The sequence below is a fragment of the Nothoprocta perdicaria genome, unplaced genomic scaffold (assembly GCF_003342845.1).
Source record: "Nothoprocta perdicaria isolate Ctin4 unplaced genomic scaffold, notPer1 scaffold_2, whole genome shotgun sequence".
Lineage (NCBI taxonomy): Eukaryota > Metazoa > Chordata > Aves > Tinamiformes > Tinamidae > Nothoprocta > Nothoprocta perdicaria.
This window is the reverse complement of record NW_020455204.1, coordinates 4,347,345-4,373,594: the sequence shown is the minus strand read 5'-3', so window position 1 is coordinate 4,373,594 and position 26,250 is coordinate 4,347,345. Positions and strand designations below refer to the sequence as shown.

General features: G+C 45.0%; 1 protein-coding gene across 3 annotated transcripts in view; it reads left to right on the top strand.

The window, feature by feature from the left end:
* The window catches only part of FBRSL1 (fibrosin like 1), a 460,961-nt gene that overhangs the window by 197,873 nt on the left and 236,838 nt on the right, over positions 1-26,250 (top strand). For all 3 annotated transcript variants that reach the window (XM_026037566.1, XM_026037565.1, XM_026037563.1), the window contains one exon: positions 9,551-9,586. In XM_026037566.1, coding sequence (XP_025893351.1) covers positions 9,551-9,586 — 36 coding nt within the window. The remainder of the gene's footprint in view (positions 1-9,550; positions 9,587-26,250) is intronic.

Below are 26,250 nucleotides of genomic sequence, written 5' to 3'. Positions count from 1 at the left end.
CAAATGGGCTTTTGAGTCACCAAGAAATCAATGGCAGTGCTGGGATAATTTTATATGAAGGCTTTTTGTGTTAGCAATTAGCATTTTGCCTTCATTAAAACATGATTTTTTACTAATTAGGACCTTTCCCGTTAGGAGAGATTTAAATGAAGAACAATAATCAAACGCTGGCACGAGCATGTCTGAAATATTAAATTTGCCATTTCAATGGCAAGCCACTGAAATCCCAGAGCGAGTGGTTTTCATGTTGAGTTCTATTAATGTAAAATATGCTTCATAACTAAAACCTGTCACAGAAAACGGCTCACACCAGCTAAATTCAATTGGACAGTTAATTTAGCTTTAAAATTGAAAACACTACCTCCGCTTCAGGATGCAAAAGGAAGAGGGGGGAAAGCCTTTGATAAGTGTAATGTATTTGCTATTAAGGCTTTCAGAGCCCATTCTACAGGAGGAGAAGGGAGAAAAGGGGGGAAAAATGGCTCCCACAAATGTGTTTAAAAGCTGAAAGTATTTATTAAAAATGTCAGCAGAAAAGTGCTTTTGGCAGATTAAAGCGGGATTCAGCTTGACAGCTCTGACAGGGAAATGTGACGGGGGAAAATTCTCTCTACATGTTTTGAGTGCGAATGGGGCGCTGTAAACAGCCTGCACAGTGGGAGGAAGAGGAAAATAACACGTCCTGTGCTGTGCTTCCAGGATTGTGGATCCGYGCGCGGCGGCGATGGGGACAAATGGCCTTTGCGCGCGGTGCCCGCGGCGGTGCTGCTGGTCAGCAGTGCTCTCAGGTGGCTCTGCGCCGATTTCGTGCATTTCTGAGGCTCTCGGCTGCCCCTTGGCCATTCACGGCCCGTGTGCGACGGGCGGGCGCTGCCCTTGCTGTGCCCTGACATGGGCCGCGAGAGGAGGGCAGGTGCAGGCTGGAGCACAAGCCGCGGTCAAAGCACTAAGTGGCCTCAGCGACTTTTCTCATTAAGGCACAGCACTTAAAGCTTTATCTCTGCCTCTCCCTTTGCCCACACGTCTCAGGTTGAGCTTGTAGGAATTGAACTGTGGTGCCTAATGCCCTCAGCATCTTCAAGGCGAGTTGTTCAGTGGGAAGCAAGTACTTGGCCCTTCTTGGTCAGCAGGGACGTGGAGGCAGTGCCTGAAGGCTGGGGCACTCYGGAGCTCTGCTGACCCGGCGACCTGTTGCAAAGGAGAATTTTTCAAATTAGTAATTAAACAGTTTGCAAAGGAAGGCTCATGAATCATGGAACACACTTTGTTCATTATTTGACGAGTGCAATTTAGCTCTAATTACATATTAACGCTTCTGCACGTAGTAGTAAATGTTCTGTAGTCTATTTAGTGGCTGTCAGAAAGTCTTAGGAAGTCCCCTTGGTGCAATGAGCCGCTTTCCCAATTTGTGTGCAAAGAAATGAGGCTCAGWCGTTTTGTAGCTAGTGAGCAGGGCAGGGGGAGCCCATCAGCCGGCACTGGCGTGTCGAGTCATGCAGGGTATTAGTGCCCAGCCTGCGGCCTGTCCCCGTGTTGCTCTGCAGCTCAGCATCCTCGCAGGGAATCTTAATAGATGGTGAGTGAGGGACCTGATTCACCCCTCGTGCTCCGAAGATTTAAAAGCCCATCAGGCAGTAAGGCTGTCTAGGGAAGGCAGGGACAGCTTTTCCTCCTGGATAGAGAGTATGGGTTGAGGTCCAACCATGCATGGGATCTTGTGGAGCCCTGGACCACCTCTGGGGGCAGCTGCTTCACGCTGTCCCCCGGGTCTCTCCTGCTGCTCCCAGTGCATTTGGCCTTCACAAGTTTCTCAGGCCCCCTTCCCCTCCCATCACTATTCCACAACGTGGAGTTGCCATGGGGTAAACGAGGCGGGCGGAGGCGGATTTGGCGGCTCTGCGGCACGTGGCAGCGCGTGGGGAAGCCGCGTTGCCTGCGACGTTTGGGTGCATGGCACCCGCTGCAGGCAGCGCAGCTCCTGKGGCCGAGCTGCTGCTTGAGGGACTTCTTCAGTGCGACGCCAGTAAGTTGGTCTTTATTTRCATTAATGCATGTCGTTAGTCTCTAATGGAGCATGAAGGCAAGAGGTGGCCCGCTCTGTCGTGAAATAATTACACTCTATTGACTGTGTCCTGCACACACATGAGCATGTGCGTAGCCACCAGCCATCGGTGATGAAACGCAGTGTGTTTGGCTTCAGTCTTTGATATAATGGAAATTCTGTGGGGAAGGAACATCATAGGAGACCATCTGTATCCTATAGTTCATCTCTCCAGACATTACACCAAGGGCCATTTATTATGGGTCATTGGGAAAAAAGATGCTTATTACGATCCAGTGAAATCATCTCTGGCTAGAAGGGTTTGATTTGTTGAGGTTGGTCTCGTCCTTCAGCCGATGGACTTTAATAAGCAGAAAAACCAAGGAAGTTTTAACTCAGGTTTGCACAAGGGACTTTGTGGTGAGGGGAAAGGGAGAGGGGAATTTGCCACTTGCCAGTGTTGGGCATTGAGGTAAAATTCCCTTAAAATCCATTATAAAGCTAAAGTCCTTATTAGACATATGCTGCCGGGGTCCTCTACAAGCAAGACGGAGTCAACAGCCTTTTTCCAAAATGGGATTTTCCTTTGCTGTCTTTCATGGTGAGGTAATTGGAAGTTACCAGAGAATTAAGAAGCAGATAAGCCGTTTTGCTATTTTGTTGTGTTGACCCAAGTAAAAGTGGAAGATTTGGGCATTTTGTTTTGTTTTTTTTTCCGTGTTCCATAATTGTCCTAATCTTTTCTGATGTCCTGAACAGTCCAAAAAATCCACACAGAGCCTTGTATAATGGCTTTAAAGAAAAGGGTTTTATCTTTTTCTTGACCCATCAGCTTAAGAACTGCCTGCTTTTTAATGGATTTTCTCCCTCACTAAATTGAATGGATCGTCCCTCATTATCATTTAAATAGAACCCTCACTCCCTGTGAACATGGAAAATCTGAATGTGGTAGTAGAGCTGTGATAATTTGAAATATTCGGAAGGTGGGGGCAAGGAGAGGGGAGCAGGCGGCAGAGTGCAGAATTACTGAATGTAATTGTCATGGATTCTCAATTTTGTTGCCACAAGATGGGAAAATAGACTAATAATTGTCTTCCAACCCTAGTAGAATAGTTGCCCTAGTTAGCTGAAGCTAACACTCTAATTGTCATGGGGGCACGGAGATGAATGAGGATGTATGCAGGGCACAGCCAGGGCTAAATTGAGTGATATACTAAGGCAAAGAGCAAATTGGCAATTATTGGCCCAGCTGAAAAGGTTGGCAGGTGTGCTGCTTTCTCACGAGCCCTTAGGGGGAAATTGGAAATATAAAATATCGACCATAAATACTCACTGATTAGGAAATATGTTGCGAGAGGTGCTGGCCACTTAAGAGTCAAAACTCTCCTTTTCAAGGAATTGACTTCAGCTGTGTGAAAAAGCAGCAAGCGCTGCCGCTAACTTGTTCAGCGCTTTTTCCTCCCGTTTCCCGTCCCCCAGGCTATCTTTTCTAATTCTGTTCCTGCTTGTTTGTTTTTCCTTAAACGTAATAAACAGAAAGCAGCCTTTTAGAAAACACAGTGATTTTCCCGTCTCTAAATGTTCTTTGATAAGTGCTTAGCATATTATATAGACTAGATATAAAACTCTCTCTGGTAGATGAATACAAAGTAACTCCTGTGGTTTTTRATTTGAACAGTTCGCTTGAGCTGCCCTCCGTTGTTGCCGTCACGGTCACCATCTCCTCCTCCCATCCTGTCCTGCCCCACGCTCTCCCTCCTGGCGCAAGGGACCTCGAGCAGCAGCAGGGTTACACGGCTGTAGGTGCCTGACATGCACCCAAGGCTGAAGTCCCTTTCCAGGAGCACGATCAAATGAGCTTTTGAAGTGAGGACAGGAYGAGAGTTCCTTATTTATCCACTGCACGATCTTTGGCACATGTGGGATGCCTGCACCCTGTGCTGGGTCAGCGGCTGGGGAAGGGAACAGCTTGGGACGCGTGCGGTCAGGATAACCTGGGAGCAGTAGCAGGCAGTGTTAGAGATGGCTGGTGTGTTGGGAGGTTCTGGAAGGCTTTGTGAGAGCTCTGAGGGCGCTGCAAGCACCCAGGACCCTCCTGCCCTTTATTTGCCAAGGGTGGTGCCCTTGGATGCGAGCTGGGTGCTTCTCTGCTAGCAGGAATGTCTTTGCACATAGCCCGGAGGACTGCGCCGAGACATCCTGTGAGCCTGGGGAGAGGGACGGAGCTGTGGGGAGCAGAGRGACAGCAAGGCCATGGGACGGTCCTGGGCAGGATGGTGCAAGGACTTTATCCATTTAGCGAGTATTTAGCAGAGCAGTTTTCCACAAACTTCATAGCAGCTGAGCTGTAGCTGCAACCACCTCCATTTGTGGCTTTTTGCCCCTCTGAGTATGTCAGGGGAGAGTGCAGAATGTGGCAGAGGTCTCTGCTCATGAAYGTGCAAATGGAGGTTTAGGGATTGCCACACTCAGCCCAGTCGCTGGATGCAAACACAAGGAGTCAAGAGAGTTGCGTAAGAGCAGCCTGCAATTCAGTGTGGTAAAGGCAGCAACAGGAGAGCTTAAAGACTCCCTGTCAAACTTTGAGTTTTAGGGAGTAGGTTTGGAAAGCAGCACATGCATAAGGTCTATGAAACCCATTGATTTGCACAGTGTGCTCTGTACATCTTTCTTTTGCTCCTTCAAAATACCAAATGCTTGCAGAAAAACCACTGCAACAGAAAAAAATACGAGAAAAGTCGCAATGATTTGCGTGAAGCTTTGGGCGGTGGAGCGTAGCTAGTGAGGAAAGCTGGAGGGAGGCATTGGGAAGCTGGTGCAAAGAACAACAGTGTGAATGGGAGCAGCATTTGTGCACGTGCTGCACATCTCAGAAATGGGGAGTTTTTTCACACGGCTGCCTGGCTTACTGAATGAGAAAGATGATTTGCTGCCTGCTAGCCAGCAACTGTTTCCTCCTGCTCTGTGGCTGTCTCCAGTGACATGAGATGCACTGCGTGACCTTCGGCAAGTCAGTTGAGGTCACTGTATTTACAGGGATTTAACTGTAAAAATTAACCGCATTAAGATTTGGGGTATCTTTTAACCATGCCCCTTTTCTCCTTCTTTCCTGTTACCTCTTTCATCTAAAGACAGGCAAGTTTTGTAAAAGATGTACTTGGAGAAGGAAATACTACATTTTTCTAGTAATCAAGACTAACCTTGTATTCTCTTGTTGGATATTCAACATGAATAAATGACYAGATAGACTGGTTCCTTACTTGCTTCCTTATATCTCAATCAGATCTGAGCACAAAATCAGAGCAATTGATACATACTGGAAACAGATGCAGCTGAGATGAGCTTTCTTCCCAAAGAATGTAAAAAATATAATTAAGGAATAGTTCTTTGCRTATCATCAATTAATTCAATTGAATGCCAACCATGCCACCTCAGGCTGCTCTTTTGGACTGTGTGGTCAGTTTAGGCCTGGGATCCAGCAAGGAAGAAGAACTAAGAGTTGCAAAATGGATTTCAGTTCTCTCTATGGTCTCCTGGGGTGACCCTGGGCAAGTCTAAATCTTTGTCTGCCTCCATTTCCGAGCGGACAGTGCCCTGGTTTCGTTTGCTCCRTGAGAATGCCATGGAAGGCCCTGCTTTTATTTATACAAGGGAAATAACTCTTCCCGTCAATTTAACAGATGATCTTGGAAAACCTGCTGAAAGTTATTGGCAAGATTTTTGCCGTGATTTTCTTTCCGCAATCGCAACCGTGGCATTTATAAAGAATAAAGGAATCTTTTATATAAAATTGCATTGCAGCTTAAGGTTTCAAGGACATTGGGAGGGGGGTAGTAAAGTTCTTCGACAATAAGATCTTGTCTGTACTGCCAGAAAAGCGTATTTTTTTACATCCAGCATAATTAACACAAGAGCTATCCCAGGATAGAAATAATTCACTCTGTGACATAACCGAAATGTCTTGTCTGTGCTGTCTGGTTTTGTTTTTAACCTTGGGCTTAAAAGGAACCAAAAATTTTTAGCTGTAAAAGAGCAAGTCATCTGCAAAATATTATACCCCATTTATCTTTGAGCACAAAGGCCATCGAGCAGTGCCGTTCCCCTTCTGCATCCTTGAATGCCCAGACCCCGCTGGTTTAGCCCCCAGCTCGTGGCCGTTGCCCTGTGAAGCCCGGCATGGTGCCGAGCCCTGGCCTGTGACATGTCCTCCAGTCACATCCACATGGGCCAGACCGACCCTGCTTTGGTGCTGGGTTAAACACTGGCTCCACGGGAGCCGCTTTGGGTTGCAGTGTCTGACGGGGCGGGTGCTGCTGAGGGTGGCCCTGCTGCTGGGTGCCAACCTGCCTGCCACCAAGGTGCCTCCGGAGGAGAGCATTGGCCGCAGCAGGAACGGCAAGGGAACTTTGGAACCAGAACCTCTCCAATAGCTCTCCGTGTCGGCACGCGCTCCTGTCCCGTAGGTAAGAGTCTGCAGGAGTCGTTCCAGCTGGAGCTTTGCCTTCGTGAGTGCTCTTGCTAGACAAGCACTCATTCATAGTCAGAGGAGGTTTCTCCTAGCTTGGGTAGGAGCCAAGTTAAACTTCCACTAAGATTTCTTATATTGCAGCCCCTATTGATTACTTTCCTTATTATTTGATCTTGATATAAAGACATATGGATTCAGCTGTGTTTATATCAACCCCAAAAGATTTTCTCCTTAGGAACATCCATCACAGTTGCACACAAACTGTTCTTCTTTGGCGCTCATAGCAGATACTTGCTGCAGCTTTCAAAGTTGCTGTGCTTGGCAATTTGGTTTGGACTCTCCTAAACAGCCCTCTGTGTTCACAGCTAACATAGAAAGCCATAGAGGCTTGTATTAAATGCACAGAAAATGCATGCAAGCAGCTATGGGGAGCATAGGCTCTGCATGAATTTAAGCATTGGGAAGAATTTTAGAGTTGAAATCCAAAGAATGAAGTTTACTAACTTCATGCATGCGATAAAAATGTAGAGGGGAAAAGATTGTTCCCCCCTGCTTTCCTGGAAATTTAGTGTTAAAATTGTAAGGGAGAGAGAAGTTCTTAGGTGTGAAAAATGCCAAAGTAAATTGCCATTTGATTGTAATCATTTCTGATGTAACACATTATTCAGCAATTATTTTCATTCTTTTCTCCTCAGTGGTTTTAGGTTGGTGGTCTGCAGAAACCCCAGGGTTCCTGGACAGCTTAGCACCCCTTAAAGTTATCCGAGTTATTCAAGAAAAGTGGGTCTATTGGTTAGCTCGCTTGAATTTGTTATCTCAAGGTCTGCTCCATCCCTGAAAAATATTTTGGGGATTTACGAGTCTTAAAAATGGAAAACAAAGGCATTAAAGTGAAAATTCAGTGGGGGGATTTCTCCCAAGGCCTTTTAAAAAAAAATCTGCTGGTTTTGATTTTGGTCATTTTTTAGACTTTGTCTGTCTCTGTTAGAACTGAACTGACAGGGAGAAAGAGAGGGGAATGCTGCCCTTTCTGCCTTCCTTCTCTCACTTCTCAGAGCAGATAATTTCCTCTGTCCTCATTTCTCCATATACTTTAGGTGAACTGCCTGATCAAGCTATCAAAAGTGTCAGAACAGATAATTGCATATATAGATAGCAGCTGTTCAACATACTTGACTAGATAGCAGGATATTGTTGATAATCTTTTYTTTCACTCCAGTGTGGTGAATTCTATGGAGTTTAGGGGGGTTGAGCGTTTAAGTGGAGGCAGGGATTTATCTTARTATCTCAAAGAAGAGATAAGTGCTACTGCCCTTCACTTCATGAGTACATAACTTTATTTCTAGATGGTTTACGTTAAGAAGGTTCATAAATAACTCTGCATCTTTGTGGTGTTTGGAGACAGAGGCCAAATCAGTAGTAATATTCAAGAGGCTGAAGGTTAAGCACTGTAAGTGGTTTAATTTGTTATTCCTGCTGCAGACTTCGCTGTTCAGCAATCTTTCCCCACGGGACAGGGTTCTCCGAGCTCCCGTGGTTCAGCAGCGGGTGCTGCGGCCCGTGGTGGGAAGCGGTATCTGCTCCCGCCTTAGCTGAGAACTGATGTGTCTCGGCTCTCCTCCCCGTGCCAAGCAGTGGGGCGCGTGGCGAGGCTGCTGGGCCCCTCTGAGGCCGCTTGCCCACTTGCAGCTCATTGCTGTTGCCTCCTCCTCATTTTGGAAGCTCCTCTGTGGGTGGTTGACTGGCAAGTTGCTTCTCTGGTGTTTAGGGCAATTACAAGACAGTGGAGCAGCGTTTCCAGGGGAYGAAGGACAAGAGACCTGTCTTTGCCTAAGTGCAAGAGTTTGAAATTTGGTGATACAGAGCAACTGTTATCTTACTGGTGGGATATTACAAGTGCTTGCACAGCCTGCAGTCCTTTCGCATCAGTTGCTTTGGGGGAGCTCTTCTGGTGATTTAGTAACTTGCTAATAACTTTTGGCAGACAAACAATCCTCAAGATCAGCCTGGAACAATTTCACATTTTTGTTGAGGCTTTGGCACCCCTTAGAGCACCAGTCTCTGAAACAGGGTAGATAAGACTAGTCAGGGCATCATGGCTATAAATCCCACGTGGAGATTGGCCTGCAGAATACTTGCTGGGTCGTGTGGTGCTGCTCCCTCCTCGTCATGTGTCACTACTGTTTTAGGCTCTGTTTCTCACTTCCAAGAAGAAGGTATAAACCAGCCCCTGGAAGCAGAGGCAGAGCTCATTTAGCTGCTCCTGAGAGCCAAAATAGAGTCGTAAAAGAAGGGAAGAAGATCCAAGTCACTGGGGATAATATAATGAAAGGGAAAAGAATCAAATGATTTGGCAGCCAGTGAAGTAGGTGAGGATGTGCTCGAGAGAGAGGAGCAGGAGGCAGTGCAAAGAAGAGCAAAAGTAAACAGTGTAATTTAACTTACTCAAAAGGGACAGGCTACTTAGTAAAGCTCTGAGAGATGATAAATTAGTGGTTTGCTGCTATTGTTGTTTTGGATAGAGCTGTCGTAGAGAAATATTGCAGCGATGAAGGCTGGAGGCTCTTGAATGTGCAGAGAGGGATGGAAAGTGGGGTATGTGGCTACGTGATTGCAAGTCCAGCCCAGCAAGTCCCTGAGGAGCACGTCCTTACTGACGGGGTACCTTCCTTGGGAGCTGCAGTTATGTACAGATGAGGGATGGTTTCAATGCATATTAAATGCATTCTGGAGTCTCTGTTCGTGTGAAAATGCATTCCACACTGAAAGCTTTTACCTTAGTTGGAAGGTGCTGTGGAAGCCCTGCTGTAGTTTATGAAACACTGTCTGAAACTGCCCTGGAGCCATCACCTGGAAATGCTCTTTTGCTGTTACTCCTGTGGCAGCGTGCGGCATGTCAGAAAATAATTGGAGGAGCTCTGGTTGTGAAGTTTTCCCCAGAGGAGTATTGGGCTGGGGGAGGGAATCTCAAAATGATTCTTATCTTACATTACAGAGAATCTCTTGCATTACTTACTGTGGCATATTGTTTCCTCCCACAGAGTTCTGCTCAATCGCTTTCAGGAAGAGGCTACTCCGTAAGTCATTTTACAGCTAATTCTTTCACTTCTGTTGATGTTGATTGCAGAGGTTTACACTACCTATTGCATATCCACTGACATGAAGGAAATGCAGAACATAGAAATGAAAAAAACAAGCGTAGAGGACTGTCTTATCCCTGGCCAGGACAACACTGACATGACAGAGCATTAAGCAGTCTGTTTGGGGGGCTTCTTGAATTTAATTTTGTCCATGTGGAGAAGGGGTTTTGGTGGTTTATTTTGGGAATGGCTTTCTTCTAGTGGACAGCCCTCTCCTGGGTATAAAGGACACCGGTAGGGAGAGTTCTCAGCACTGGTGGGAGATGCCTCCCTCCACCTCACCAGCCCCCAYGTGCAGTTTATTTGTGTTTTACATAAAAAGATGAAACACAAAGTTATTGCATTTTAGAAAGAGGTGTGACCCTCTGCCAGTCCCAACAAAAGTCATTATCTCTTGTTTGCAAACTCTGAGCTATAAGACAATGTTGCAGGGAAAAATACTCATTTTCAGAGGAGAGTGAGGTTGTTGGTCTTGTGTCTTTCTTATAAGAAGTGCTGTAGGGCTGGTGTTACAGGGCTGGGACACATTTGCACGTGTATGCAATGTAACAGTGATGTTTAATTGACTATTTCTATTCACATGTGATTACTCATATGTACAATGACATTTTTTCATACGGAGGTTGTATAATTAKTTGTATATTTGGGTACTTTTGTGCTGCTCAGCTGTCTGAAAAGGCAGGCATGAAGATGATACCGAGCAGGTTAATGTAAGAAATGAGAGGGTGTGAGTGGCTTAGTAGTGTCARCGTGAAAACTCCTTGAATCCAGTTATATCTAACTCATAACAAATGTACGATGCATAGATGTCTGTGATGATACCTTGTCTTTTCAGCCAGTAAGTCAAGAGTTCCCTAATTACTAGTGTAAAAGCTGTAGGTGAACCTGTGTGCTTATCTTATATGCAAATCTGAGTGAGGCTGTCTAATCCATTTAACAATTCCTGCCTGGACCTGTTTCTTCCTAAAAGCTGTAAGTGCTCACCTTTAATAGTAGATTAGAACAAAGTTTGATTTGTAGATACTGCATGAAGTGGATATAGAGATCCAGTGTTTGTTTTTTCCCACATAATTTGTAATCYTCAATAATTGTAAGAATGATTTTCTTCCGAGAATTTATGTTGTATGTTTAGAATTGTGTGATGGAACCTGTGAGTTCCTACCCAGTGCTTTTAGCCCACACAGTAGAAATTGTTTAGCAAGTTACAGATTACTTCTGATTTCATAGTGGCACTGTCACATGATGCCATCTTACGTATTCTTAGCAGAAATTCATAATACAGCCCTAAGTGTATTTGAATCATAACACCATTACAAAATAATATATTCCTTTAAAAACCTTACAAGCTCTATGAAATGATGCCACAAATTTTAGGCAATAACAACATGCATGTCATAAGCATCCTGCTATTAGAGTGTTTCCCACAGCCCAGGTGAGTAGCATTACTTAACTCACAGCCTGATGAAGAGCATTTGTTTCAGCAGGGAGTTGCACATCTACACTTGCAAAGCAGTCGAGTGCTGCTCCCCATATACATGGGCAGCTGGATTCCTAAGTGTCTAAAGGCAGATGCTCTATCTTCTGTTTGTCTGTAAAATGCCATGCATGCCTGTGGCACCACATAATAAGAATGCATCATCCTCACAGATTTTATGACTGAGAGCACAGTTTGGGAATTAAATAATTTCCCAATGGCTATAGCCTTGGTTTCAAAATCTTAATGGAAAAAAGCTGAGGAATTCTTTTTAGAGTCCCTAAGCCAATAAATCATTGGACTGTTTTCCTCCATAGCTGGTCATTTAGAAATTTACATTTCCCTCAAATAAGAGGTTCTAAGCAATTAGCTCCTTTTCTGTGCATGTGCAGGGACAAGTTTCTTTCATTTAGCCGCCGCGTAACTTGGTGCATGCCACAGCAGCAATCGGAGAGCATGAGCAGCGTGAGCTGGGGCTGCTTTTCCGTCTGGGTTGTCATTTCCCCTATTAAGCTGCCTTCTGCCTCCCCGTGTACCAGCTGTTGAGGCTGACCCCTTCCCTTAAGCCGCCGGTGCTGCTCGGCGTTGGTTTAGCACAGGGCAGAGGCTCTCGCTTGCAGCGCTGCCAGAGCTCGCTGGCCCGAGCCGCGCTGCAAGCCGCCTCTCCCAGGTGCCAGAGGGACGTTCAAGCCACCAGCTCGAGACAGCTGGCCCCAAACCAGGGGCTGCCTGCAATACACTGCAAAGTTTTTCATTTGCTCATGAAAGCAGCTGTATGTTAAACACTAAGTCAGTATTTTGGCACTGCCCCTGTTTACATCGAGTAGGTTGTTTGCCAGAGATGCTGAAGCATGTTAAAAACAGTGCCACAGGAGGCACAGGGGAAGCTGTGTTCTCCCTGTGCTTTGTGGGCGATCTGCTTGGTCCTCTTGCTTTCTGCATAGGGTTATGTTGTCTGTCACTTGCAAAATGAAGATATATTCCATTCCTCTGTGAAGCGCTTGTGCTGGGTTTCATAAGCAGCTGTTTAAATACCACCAAATATTTTGTACATGTTCATTTTTTAATTAACTCCCTTTGAATCTGCACACTTTTCTATTTGCTTGCTTCAGCTGTCCTTGCAGAAAAGTTTGTTTTGGCAAAACATTTGTAGAAACAACAAAATTTAAGGAAATGCAGATTTGTAGAAAGAGGATTTGCATTCTGCAGTAATGCTGTTTTATCAAAAATCTCAATCCACAGTGAGATTGTGCCACAGTGAGACATCTGAATAAGGTCTGTCTATGTGGTCAAAGCAGGCTGCTCAGCAAATACTCCCGTGCAAGACATGGACTCTCCTAGATAGGCCAGACAAAATTTCTTACAAACTTATTTAACAAATTAGAGCTTTGAGTAATGTTTTATGTGCATAACAACATAACAATGTTTATCACTGTAGTGTTTTTGCAGACTCCTTATCTCATCAGTAGYGTGTTTCATATGCTTATCTTATTGAGATATCCTTTCCACTGTGCTAGATGTAGAAAGCTCGTTTGTTTATGGAGGTTAATATCGCTCTCCATTTATGACTTGATTGTCACACGTACATGATAAACTACTCTAGCCATTTGTCACACTTCCTGCACGCACAAATGAGATCAGGGAGTTTAGTCAGAAAAGACTGTCTGTCCTCTGAACAGGCAAAGCAGATTTTGGTTTTGGTAGCAATATGAGAGAGACTTATCCACCTGAAAATGTACTGATTTGTTTAATGAAAAAAAAAAAAAAAAGAAAAAACCCACAACTTGTAGAATTATTGGAACTCAGTAGCTGTGTGTTGAGTGTTTCAGGTATCACTGAAGATGTGACCGTTCTGTGGGCCACTCTTCAAGTTTATTTCTGGTAGCTGCCATGCAACTCAGGACCTAATATCCTTAGCAAGCAGTTACTGTGAGCACAGTACAAACAGARTATATTGATTTGAAGAGCTAAAATGCAGCAATTGTTTGTAACGTTCAGYACATGGTATAGACAAACTCAAGCTGCAGTTGAACTTGACTCACTTTTGCTGAGAGTGCAGAGGAAGACAGAAGTGAGAATATGTGGTAGCTTAAAAATAAACAAAAAACCTCTTCCAATAAATTATGTGTTTATTTATAGAACATATGTGCAGCTGTTCCCTTTCTGAAATGGAAGAGGCTAAAATGCAGGAGTGAATAAACTTGAAAGCATATGGCAAAGGAAGATGCAGTGAATCACCTTGTCTGAGTGGACCTTGGACAAAAGAGCAGGAGCATGAGGGGTCTTCATTTTATTTGCTCTTGAAAGGATTTTTTTGAAAGAAAAAAAACAACAGTAATGTACACTTGGTAACAAAGGCAGCTGATTTTTATTCTAAACACCTGTAAAACACCAAAGGCTTTGCAGCCTAGTCACGTCCCTGGCAGCTCATCAGATTCTGTTGTTTTCACATTTTCCTTGCTGGGCACTGGAAACCAGTATCTCACATTATACACATACATGTATGTGTATATACATATATAYAGTWATATATRTACACCTCATTATAGAATCCTTGTGATTTCCATGCAGAAACTGGGGTCTTGAGAAGGATGGATTTCTACAGTAGGATCAACACAATTATCATTAAAAATATGTAATATTTCTGGCGCCAGATTCTTGAGGGTGCTTCAGCGGTGGGTGTGTGAGCRCAGGCAGTGACCAGAGGCAAACTTCACTTGTAACTAATGGGGTTCCTCCACTTGCTGGTCTCTCATATGCTCATGAAAAATCTCTCCTCTGCAGCTAGGTAAGATTTCTTAGCTGGCCTGGGAAAATCATTGTGTTTTAGGACCTGTGATAAATTAGACTTTTTCTTACTAAAAGTCAGTATTGAAAATGGGACTCTTGTTATGTCTCTAAAACTCCTTGAGCTGGGGCCAAAGTTGCGTGATAAAAAAGTGAATTTAATACATATTTCCTGTAATAATGTGCCTATGGGYTGGCAGCATGAGCAAGACTTTCTGGACAAGATTTATGAATAAGAGGGTAATAATTCTGAAGTAAGTATCAATTGCTCACTCGCTTTGCCATGATGCCCAGCATTAAAGAGGAGCTATAATTGTCGTTTTCTGGACAAGAAAAAGAATCACAAGTAGGTCCCCTTCAGAGGGAGCAACACTCGCTCTTGTTTGAAGACAGATGCTCAGTTAGAAAGAGGGAAAAAAAAAAAGACTGATGTGGCTTGTACGAGCAATTACAGCACAGAGGATGAAAGAATAGAAAAATAATTATTATAATAGAAATGAAAAATATTTTTAAAAGGGGTTCTCCCTCTGAGGTAGCAGGAATTTCAGAGGGCTGGGAACATAGCCGTGGGTGTCCATCCAAAGCGTTTTGCTCGTATTTTTTTCTTGCGATCCTAAATATCATGACCCGACACAACCTGTGGAGATGGGTTAACTCGCCTGGATGGGTTTGGCGGGCAGCCTGGGCACGGGTTGGAGCCCGTGGGTCTGTGCTGTAGCCGAGCTCCTCCGTGGCCCCTGCTCAGCACGTGTCTTGGTCCACATCGGTGGGAGCTCTTGGAGGGGGGTTGAAATACCCTGTGAAAAGCGTAAGCAGAAGTGCAACCATAACTAAACTGCACACTTCAGCTTTACAAATGCTGAAGTCCACAAACATCCTTACAACACATTTTCCTTTAGAAGTTCCCTTTGCTGAAAACCTGTTTCCTCTTAGGTGACCTCTGCTTTTAATTATGATGAAAAGTCCCATAAATTTTCACTCATCTCCGCAGCCATAAATAAGCACAAAGGCCCCTCTCTGGCTGGATTTTGGTCTGCGTGGCCGCGAGGGGCTGGTGTGGAGCTTCGCGCTGCACGAGGGCCCCCTGTGTTCCTAAGGCACAAGCAAGATCAGGCAGAGTAGGTTAACAGAAACCCACAAGCGCCCGTGGACACCGCAAGCCCTCATGGTCCCCTTGAGGCAGGGGACATAGGTGGCATTTTTGACTCAAAAGACACTGTTGTGATGTAGAGACACTGCTATACTTCCCTCTTGGATGCTCTTGGGCTCTCTGGCCAGGACGGCCTCGCTGCAAGCAGCCACGCGCCCCAAAATGTCGAGTTATCTTGAATTCACCATCTTGGRTAGGATTACTCGCTGCTGAAGAGGAAAAGCAGAGGATTTTGAGACTATCCAGCCWGTATTTCTGCCCCTTTCTTTTTAAGTCTGCCCCGAGGCAGCTGTTGTGTATTTGCTATAGCTTCCTTGTCTCCTGGTCAAGGTCCTGGCTTGTCTGTCTCAGCCTTTCCTCACATTGTTATTTGTGCTCCTTGTTCTCTTTTTTTACAAGCTGGTGCGTTGTTTTAACTTCCTTTCTTTTCCCTTTACCAAAAACAACAACAAGGCAATTAAAGCATGCGGGAGGCTGCTGGCCCAGTGTTAATGGAGCACAGTRCAGAGGGGTTAAGCAGGGGCCTCTCAAGGGGCTGCTTCTGTTTTGTTCTCGTTCTGTGCTGCTCTCGTGCATTAGCAGTGCTCGGGCTTTGCACCTGCAGGACGGGTTAATATAGGCAATTTCCAGGCTTGAGCAGGAGCAGGGATGGGCCAGCGGTTACGTTTTGTGCTGCAAAAGGATCGTCAGAGGAAATTATTGTGGGGGGTTGTTCATGCTCTTGTGTTTTATCTTGCATCTCAATATGCCCTTACAAAAGACTACACCCAAAACCACTGAGAAAAGGGGAGCAGCAGAGGAAGCAACTGTGACATTATCTCAAAATACTATTGGGTGACATTATCTCAGAATACTATTGTCAAATTAAAAGACAATCAGTGTGTTTGGCTGGCTTGAATAGCATGTGAACAAGAGAGAACAAGGAAAAGGGCTTTGGTTTGCACAACTTTGTTGTGCATACCCTTGGCATAAGAAAATACTGTCTTATAAATGCATTACAAGACTTAAAATACTTAATTGTTCAGTGAAATCTTCTTTTCCCCCCATATATTCTGGGTTTAATGGCTAATCAGTCCCTAGATGGTTTTCCTTTTCCTGTCAGCAACCAAATAAACTAGTAGGGTTGGTGGTGGGACTAGATTTTGCATACCCTGCAGTATAAAGAAGGTCCCTGTRGGCTGCTGTGGTCTTTGTTCAATTGCATCACGTGCATTTCTGCCTTTCCTCCTGTTTTTTTGACTGAGGTTTGTTTTTTTGAAGGCTGGAGAGAGATCTTGATCAATTCTTTGACTCTCCACGCAGAAAACAGTGACGCAGTTTCCATTTAGCACAACAACAGGGACACGCTGGGAGGCTTTGGGTAACGCATTGAAGCTGCACTGGCCCTGCTACAAAAAATTGCAGATGGGGGAAACCTAGTGGATRCTGCAGGTCAGGATTTCTCTTTTTCCCACTTTATGTCTCAGAGCAGCTTAAGCATAGTAAGCTACTAAGATGTAAATAAACGAGCGGATGTACTTGTGTCTTTAGCAGAAAGGGAACCCTCCTCCCAGCATGGGGTGAAACAAAGCCGAGAAATTGCATCACGCTGAGCTTCCCAAGGAGGGAAACACCGCAGGTCAGCCCGGCAGTTCAGGGATGAGACCAGGCTTTGTGCAGGGTCTTTCTGAAAACAGCTAAGCTCTTACCACAGGAGTAAAAGAGTTGCTGAAAGACTGGATTTCTCATCTGTGCTTCTTGTTTCACTGGAGAAGGACTATCCAGACAGAAATCCCAGTCGACCAGGTGAAATGTATCTCACACARCGTCCTTGCTTTTGCCTCACACCACTCTAGTGCTTCAGCTTCGCAGCCCTTACAGACACTTCCAGCTACAATGGCTTGCTGCTAACCTTTCAGAAAGTGARCTAGCACCCACATGCCCTCCTTCCAGTTGAGGGCAAATAAATAAAAGTATCTTTAAAGGACTCCTTCTTAAATAACATAATAGGACCGACTTCRAGAAAGCCCAGGAATGCAGGGCAAGGGCAAAAATGTAAATTGTTCCATTGTGTGCAGTTCTGGCATCAGATACGAATCGTGCAGGGATGGGAGACCTTTGCAGTAGTTTGGCGACTTGTAAGGCTAAGTATTCTCTGTTTTTAGCTGGGCTTTTCTCTTTAGTACACGGCTTTAGTGAAATAGTGCTGTGGTTCAGGTGTTCAGTTATTGCTATACTCAGAAGTATGGTCATTATAAGTCTTGTTTTAAAACTTGTTGATTGATGTGACTAATTTTTGAGAGACATTTTCAACTTCCATTCACAGTGGAAGTGCCCTGTGTTCTGCTGGGTTTTCATCCGACTGCAGTTGTTCTCTCATTTTTTTTCAACTTATCACAGGTCAGGAAGTCAAAGGCATCAAGGTTGAGTAAAACCCTCGCTCATCGCTCTTAGCTCTGCTTTGTCTTTGTGGGAATTGTCTGCTTCTAGAGCACCTTCTGTCTCAGTCCGTTTTTAAAGTTTGGTTTACTAACCTGCTCCTGGAACAGATACATGCACCAAAGCTACTTTTTAATTAGATCTGTGGTCCATCCGGTGTGTATGTGCTAACATCTTGGCTGTACAATGTACTTCCAGTGAAAAGGAACAGCTTGCCATAGAGTCTGGTAACCCTGAGGTCAGTTTGGAGCCCAAAATTGCTTTTGATTATGACTTTAGCATGTGTCTAAAATATATATATATATATATCAGCACGTACTAGCTGTCCTCACGTGGTACTGCTGAGTTACACGCTCAAGTGACATCTCTGCTAGATTTTAAGGGAATTAACTTTTATTTATAAATTCTTTCCAGATACATTTCTGTACTGTTAGTTGTGATTATTCAGAGTTTTGCAACCAGAATGATGGAAAATTCACATATCGTTACATCACTGCGGATATGTCTGCGGTGGTTTCTGCAGGAATGTAGCCTCATTTGTACCTTTGCTGTCTGCATTCCTTTTCTCTACTGTATTGTGGGTAAGACTTTATTCTTTGTATGCCTGAATATTTGCAATGTAGATCTCTAGTGTGCTGAGGAATGTTCTGGTCTGATTTATTGGCCACATGTGTTCTCCAGAAAGTCTCTCGACATTGGCAGTCTTCAAGAAACTTGTTAGGACTGTGTAGATGTGAGGTGTTTGCAAACCCCAGTTTAGTTTTTTTAGAATCATGCTTTGCTGACTGTAAGCAAAAAAAAAAAAAAGAAAAAAAAGAAAACCCCCCCAAAATAAGGATTGATTAGGAAATTCTGGTGTGGCCCTTCAAGTTTTCTGCACAAAGCCATAGCAGAGGTTGAGATGGTTGCTTCTGCCTTTAAAATCAGCTCATCAAAGCAGGAAGATTTGGAGCCATTCTGTAAGAACTGGAAAACTTTAAGTTGAAGGATAGTATGGAACGAGTATTGTGCTGTTTAAGTCATGTGGCATCGTTTACAGACCTGGCAGTAATTAGCAGGATAAAGAAATAGTTACGTTGAGGAGGGTAAGGCATATGTCTGTTTTAATCAACTACGAACTATTGCCATCTACTGCAGTGCTTAACTCTGCTCCGTTATGCCTTGTGTGACTTGCAGGCTGCTCATGTAAGTGCTAACATAGCTGCTCTGTGTCCGAACTCCCCAATGCCATCCTAGTAAGTCCCCAGTGCCATGTGCCCTCATGGCTGTGCCCTAGGTAGGGACACCACCTTAAGTCACTAGGGAAACCTCTTTGCTTTGCCTCATCTTTCAGACTCTGGTTGGCAACATATGCAGCTAAAAAGCTGGGCTTAATGGGACACTCTTATTGTAATGCATCAGAGATTCCAAACTTGTTCTCAGAATCCACGATGTTTAAAAGCACTCCTGTGTGAGCTTTCTTCGAAGCAAAATACAATCAAGTGTTGACAGAAGCATGATTGTCAGCTCACAGTCAAAATTAGATCAAACCTCTTCTTCCAGTCCGCAGAACACATTTTCCCCACAGTATTTAGACCGCTCTTCCAAAGCTGCTTAATGACATCTAGGCCAAGTAGCAGACTGGTTTTACAACAAAGAGCTTGGAGCATGAAGATGAGAGCATTGCAGCGAAGCTCTGCAAGGCCGCTGTGCGCCGCGGCGCTGGCAGGCATCGACTCCGAGGGATGGTGGGTGGTCACACATTTGTTCCAGTCCTCCTGCCCTCCCACTAAGGACCCTGATTTGGCTCATTTGTAAAGGGCTGGGCAGCGGGCAAGGAGAGAGTAATAAATGATTGCCTTGAAATGCCTTGAAGACAGCAGTGGGTAATACAGGCCACGTGAGGCCCTAGACAGCCTGTGTAAGCGAAGGCAGCTTCCTGACGAGGAGTCATTTGTGAGCGCCTGGGAGAGCAGCGGAGCAGGAAGCGGCAGCCCCGCCGCCCGGTTTCGCTATCACTGTGATATCTGTGGTCATCCCCCTGCAGCTTGCGGCCAGCTTCTGGTTAGCAGAGAAAGACACTTTGAGCTGAGCTGGCATCAGTTCCCACCTGCTTAATCAGTTAAGTTGCGAGTCGTGTGGTTAGCTCAAGTCCCCTGGTTGTCTTGTGGATTGCCAGTGACAGGAAGGAGGAGATGCACTGAGTGGTTCAGACAGGAATAGCTTGGTTATCTGATGGTCACCCCAGAGACTGATAAAATTATGTGAGCTCTTTTCTGAGAAGACATCAAAACAGCAGAAACTGCTGTCTGTAACCACCTTAAGAGTTTAAAACGTCAAGGGAAATTTTGCTTATCTTAAAAGCCTCAAAACTGTTAGCCTGTCTTCATCAAAGCAGACCACAGCACCGTCTCAGACTCTCGGTGCACAAAATCAAGTTAGCTGTGGGCAGGCATAGCGGTGAAGCCTTATCAGTGATGTTATAGCTCAAATCTTGAAAAATTGCTTTGGTGCATCAAGCCGGGAGGCGATCGGCTTGCAGAGTTGTCAGAGGACCCTCTCCCTTCAGAGGGAGCRTGCTCTGTGTCTTGAGAAACCTCCGCCTCATTGAGGCTCTCGGTATRAAGGGTCAGCAGTTTGGGCAGCAAAAGCCACAATGATGGTAGCTGTGGCATGGACCTGCAAAGGTTGATCGTGGTCAGGACCATGGTCATATCCAGGTCCTGATCATATCCTCAGGACCACTTAGGGCACTTGATTTGGTTTCCGTGTGTATTGAGTGAGCAAACCTCTGGATCAGAATGGAAAAGCTTCAAACAGTGACTTTGGGCAGGGGAGATCTTAACTGAGAGAAACCAGCATGTTGCTCTAAGTCTCAGTGCCCGAGTTTCTCCATCTTTAGAAGGGGGTTTTGGTGCTTGTCTCCTTTTCATGTATGTTGAGGTGTGCTCATGGAAAGTGTTCTGCTCAGTATTCATCAGGATGTGCGGTCATTCTGAACAGGGGGTCTCTCTAATTTTTGCCTCCTTTGGAGGAAGACATTTGACCCAAAACAGGCAGCTCTGCTCCTTGTCCTCATATCCTCGTGTGACAGCCCCTCTCCTGAACTGACCCCCTCCAGTTGCCCATTGGGGGCCGYGCAGGGCCTGACATTGACCAACAGCCCTCGGGAGATGTTCCTGGAAACCAGGACATTCTTCATCCCTGGTCAGTGCCTTTCCTAACTTCACTGTRGCTTCTCATGGTCAGATCTGAGATGTGTGACTGTAGCAATTGCAAATATAGAACACCATTTGTCCATTGGTTTTCTTCAGCTTTTTGAAATGAAGTGTGGGTGACGGTAAGGACATGTGTCTAGATGGCCCGTTGGGTGCTTTTGTGCTGCTGTTGCGTGGCTCACTCTCATTCAGTGACAACCGTAACAATYGGTGCATTTTTGTCTCAAAGCTATTTCCTTTCCTGGTGCAGATTATGTCTGGTATGCATAACGTGTTAATTTAACAAAGCAGTTCTTTTGATACAGCTTTAATTTTTTAACAACAGCTTGGAGGCAATGATGTACAGATTATATAGTGTCAGTTTCCCAATTAAAGTTTTACAGCAAAATAGTCTGTTTTTTTGCTTTAAGCCTGTGTTGAATACTTCCTTCGGGCACTTGTGCAAATGAAAACTCTGCTACTGCAAAGCATCCATTTGAAACCTTGAAATATTTATTGCAACTGCACTGAATACTGAAGCAGCAATCTTCCTGTAGGCTTGTAGATGTCTGTCATATGAGTATATCTTGTAATTAAATGTTTGGAAGCTGTGTGTGTGGTTGATTTCTTGTGTTTTGGCTTTTTGCAGGTTTTGTTGTTGAGCTGTTTTTCTTGAGAAAAGTATTTAGCACGTTCCTGCTTGGGGTCCGTGTGAGCTCTTATCCAAGGCTCCGAGGAGCTGGATCTGTGCAGACCTTGCGTGAGCCCAAGGGCTGGATCAGAGGGCTAATTGGGGTTACTCTGGAGCCTGCAGCAGCAGGGCTTCTGCCCCAGGTTTTGAAGCAGCAAGGTAGTATAAATAGMAGTAGGAACATTCTTACAATTACATCTAAATCTCCCCATTTGGGGTTTCTGAAAGCRAAGGAAAGTGCAGCTGCTTTTGCTGGCTGGTGAGCATAGTCTCTGAGACGGCGCTGACCCAGCCGCCGCGCGGGGCCCGCGGCTTCCTTGCCTTTCCCAACGCGCTGGAGCTCTCAAATACTCCCTCCTGCTGAAGTGCCAAGGAAGCCACCTGGCCCGCTCTGCAACCAAATGCTGCAGTCTCATGTGTTTATCGCTTCTTTCCATCTTTTTTTTTATTCTCCAACAGCACTCTGTGCGTTACTCCCACTGTTAGATAATTATGACTTTCTATTTTCATCCTTTTTTTTTCAAGCTTGGCTGCRTTTTTTGGGGGTAGCTATTTAAGACTTGTATTTTTTAATATATTGTGTTCTAATTTGCATATTTGTATTTTAGAACCAACAAACAGCGACATTTCTCACAATAAACATTTCTTCAAATATTTTTCTCAAAAAATAGCACCTTCTCAGGCATGCCAGAATCAGCTTCATTATATCCCAATAGATCCTCTCTGGGGGGCAGGCTGTTAGGTGAGTGGTGCTTCAGCAGCACCTCCAACACGCTCAGTTTTATCTCGAGGTTTGGGGGGCCAAAGGGGCTTTGGGTTTGTGCAGTCTCATTTACTCGAGGAGTGAGGTGTGAAAGAGCAAGCCCTGGTAAGACTGGTTTCTGCTTCGTTTTATGGACGTTTCGCGTTTGATCTGCTCTCACGCTTATCTCTGACCCGTCTTTTCCTTGGGCAAACATATTTGTGTGTGTGTTCTGTTCAGGCAGCTCCTCACCTCATTGGCCTTGGACAATGAGTGCGAGAACAGTAGGGTTTCTTCATCTCTGTCGCTGGCAGCACTGGAAAGTTGCAGGAATCCCAAGAAAGCKGAGTCCTAGTAGGGAATAGCCCTCCACAGGCTGAGCAGGACTGTGACATGACAGATGCCTGCAACTTTTCACCGAACCTGTTGTTTTTCACACTGTATCTTCCCCAGCTGATTGTTTTTCATCCAGATTTGCTTTAAAATAAATGAATCATCGTCATTGGCTGAGAGACCTATGCATATAATTGAAAATAGACTAACAATTGCATGATGGAGGCCTCATGTTTTGGGCTTGCATGCGTACCGCAGCCTGCTCGCTGCCTCTGGGGATAGCTGAGGTAGCAATGGCTTTGATTTTGTGTTGGTGTCAATGCCTGTTGGATTTTGTTCAAGCGGTATTTTTGTGACACCACAGCACTGTGAGAGTTGTAAATGATGTGTGGAGACTTTATAATTTGGTTGGAAAAATAGCTTTTGAATGAAACTCAACCTGAAAGTTGTGTGCTCATTAGTCACTGTAGTGGCCACTAGTAGTACGAATCGTGCGTTATTTTGCAAAATGTCCTTTTCTGGTTGCTTGCACAAACGCAACACAAAAGTTGCTTTTGCATTCATCTTGAAAGCTAGTCTTGAAGGCCTGTAATTTTGACATCCTGAATGTTAACCAACAAAGGAAGCTGGGTTTGTGTTCAAAGCGCCGGGCGACGAGAGGGRAGGTCGGCGCCGCGTTCCCGGCACAGGGATAATCTCGCCCGGCGATCTGGGACGCGCTGCGCGTGGGGCCTCCGTGAGCTGGGGCGTGGGGCACGGAGACCTGCGCGCCGGATCCACTCGCCTGCTCTGCTAAGGTTTGAATGGTCTACGTGATCTGCCCGTGGAAAGCTGTAGGAAAGAGCAGGAATCTGAGAGTTTAAGCCACCCAATAGTCCGACGGGGATTTCTTGAGCTGTTGGGCTGGCATCTCCAGTGAGTGTTTTTATCTTTGACATTATTTTTCCCTCATTGCATGAGTGCTCTGCACACAGGGGTTTGGTGTGCMTAGTGTTTGTATTTTGAGTGCTGAGCACCCTCATGCTCTACCYATTGGGGTTTGTGGAATTTCAAGCTCACTAACAGCACTGGCAGTGCTTTATGCTTAAATCTGCCCTTTCTTCTCGGTATCCTGATAAATGAGATTTTGCCTGGAAGCTTCTGCAGAAGCCAGGCCCGCCGTGCTGGGGACGGCCTCTCGTTAGCTCTGCATTTCYCCGGTTCCTTTGCTCTTTCAGGTTGGAGTCAGGCCGCTTGATGTTGTTTCAGAGCAGGCTTTTTGATGGCTTAAAATGATAATAGCCGGTGTCATGCGCCCCGCAGACGGCAGGGTTATGGCTCGTCCTTTCTTGCCGCTCGCCCTCCCCAGCGCGGCCCCGCGCCGCTCGCAGGTGTTCCCGCCGCGCCGCCCTCGCGCAGCCACCACAAATTAGTAACAGAAGCTAATGGCCCAGCGGGCGGCCATCAAAGGGCTGACAATTCCAGCCTTTCCAAAGGGCCCTTTATGTCAAAGCCCCCCACGAGACCTGTCCGGCTGAAAAGCCTATTTGTGCGTCCCCGTGTGCGGGCCGGGCGCAGCGGCGCGGCCGCCGCGGGCCTCACGCTGCGCCCCTCGCTGTTGCTGCTAGCAACAGATAAAAATCAGTGGTAGGCGCAGCGGGGCCCGCGGCACATCAATCATGTGGCCCAGATAAAGGCCTCGGGCCTTTGGCCCCATCCTTCGGTTGTTTCTAAATAATTTCCAGTGGCTGAGCATGCTATGGTGTAGRCTGGGTAATTCAGTCCAGAAAACTTCATTTCAGGAAAAATGCTTTGATTTTTTTTTTTTTTCACCCCCCTTCTTAAAGACTGTTTTTGTTCAAATAGATGTTTGTTTCAAAAGGGGGAGTTTAGCTGATGAAAGAGATGCTGTGAAAGTTCAGAGTGAGAATAATAAATAAAACTGCATGGTTAAATGTAAAGAACAGCTAAACAGGCGGCAAAAGGAATTAGCGTTTGCTAGGGGTAACAAAGCAASTGGAGCCTTTATAGAGAGCTTCTTTTTTCTTCAGCATCTTTCAGTCTCCTGAATTTATATATATTTAAATAGAGATTTATCTTTATATATGGATAACATCATTTCCACCACACCTTTATTAGAGATTTATAGCTGGATATCAAATTACACTTTTAATGCTGTCTAGCTGATTTTTGGTCGCAGCAAATCATATTTGTAACTCTGAGTAACTAAACAAATTTGACAGTAGGAAATTTTCTCCTTGACACAGCTAATTCTTCATCCTGTTGTAATGTTCAGCCGTAGAGCCATAAGAAACTGTGGTGCTTAGCACTTGACAGGCATAGGTTTTCTTCTTGCCACTTAGCAATCCTTCAGAGAAGAGACCATTACACACACAAATTGAGGAACATCAGGACCTCGGGAGCAGGRAAATGCTATTTTCTTGCCTTGCCGACTTGTGCATAGAGGCTGGTWGCAGTGGAGTAATACTGAAGGTGAAAGCAAGCGGTAGGGCACAATTAAAACCTCTGCGGAAGTCCTAGAAATGAAATCTCAGCCAGCCTGCCTTTTGCACAAGCATCTTTGCATACTAATTGTATGGGCCCTTTGTATTTATTGTAGATACTAATTACCGTGAGGTCCCAGGGGGAACTGGACACCTAATTCTCTTCTGCTGCTTTTAGCCTCCCACTTTACGAGCCTTGCATTTCAAGGGCCCTTGGCCAGGCTGGTGGGTTCTGAGGAGCCCTTCCATATCTGAGCTGGGTGCAGAGCACAGGCACTGCTGCCATGCTTGTGATGAGAAATTTTGCAAAATTTTATAGTGGGAGCAACACAGCTTGGCTTGATAAGATAGACAGCTTCAATGGCTGTATTGGTGGGGAGGCAGGCCTGACGGGTAGTTCCTGTGTGCATGTGCTGGAGACGTAACAGAGAAGCTGGGCTATTCGCCTTGCACTTGTGTGAAGGTTTTAACATAATTTTCATCTATGTTCATGACTATAGTTGGAAACTTTCATTACAGCAAAGGTTGTATCACCAAAGTCTCTGTTAAGGTGCATGACTATGTCGTGTGTTGCCACCCTCAATACTGTGGTTTGTATTGCTGGTATTTCCAAGGATCTAATTCTTGACTGATTACCAATTTTTACACGCTTGGAAAAAGCTCTTGCTGCTTTACTCTCTTGAAATAAGTTAAGCTTAAATAAATAAATAAATGGATTTGACCCTTTCTAATCCKAAGGCAAACCATGTAAAAATGATTTAAGCGCCTAATAGTTTTCAGCAATTTAAAAGTAGTCTTTACGTATGTATTGGCTACACAGTTCTGAATTTAGGGGGATTAAGCTGAGAGGTACAGTAATTAGCAAGAAGGAACTAGCACTTGGACACTAGAAAGGCCCTGGGTTGAGTTAAAAGATTAAAAGCTTTCAAGAAAAGTAATAGGTTGTGAAATGAGATGAAGTTCTTTGCAGTTTAGATACCGTGAATGTAAAATTTTAAGAAAGAGGATGGTATATTTTCCATCAGGAAAGAATGTGCAGAGGTCCTGTGCCAATCTGGCATGTGTGTAAATACAGCAAGATTAGGCAGAATTTGAAAAACATATTCAGAAAAGCTTTACAAAACTTCCTAACTTAAGCTAAAAGGAGATAATCAAGAGAGTAATATTCTGACCTGATTGGTGCTAAGGGGAGTTCAGCCATTCATTGCAGTACGGCAAGATTTCATCAGGTATCCTAACAAAGCACTGGGCTTCTGAAATACTATTTGTTACTTTATGGAACTTGGTATTTTATACTTCATTGGGTGCATATGGTACATATGATGAATTTTAGAAGTTTTCTGTAAC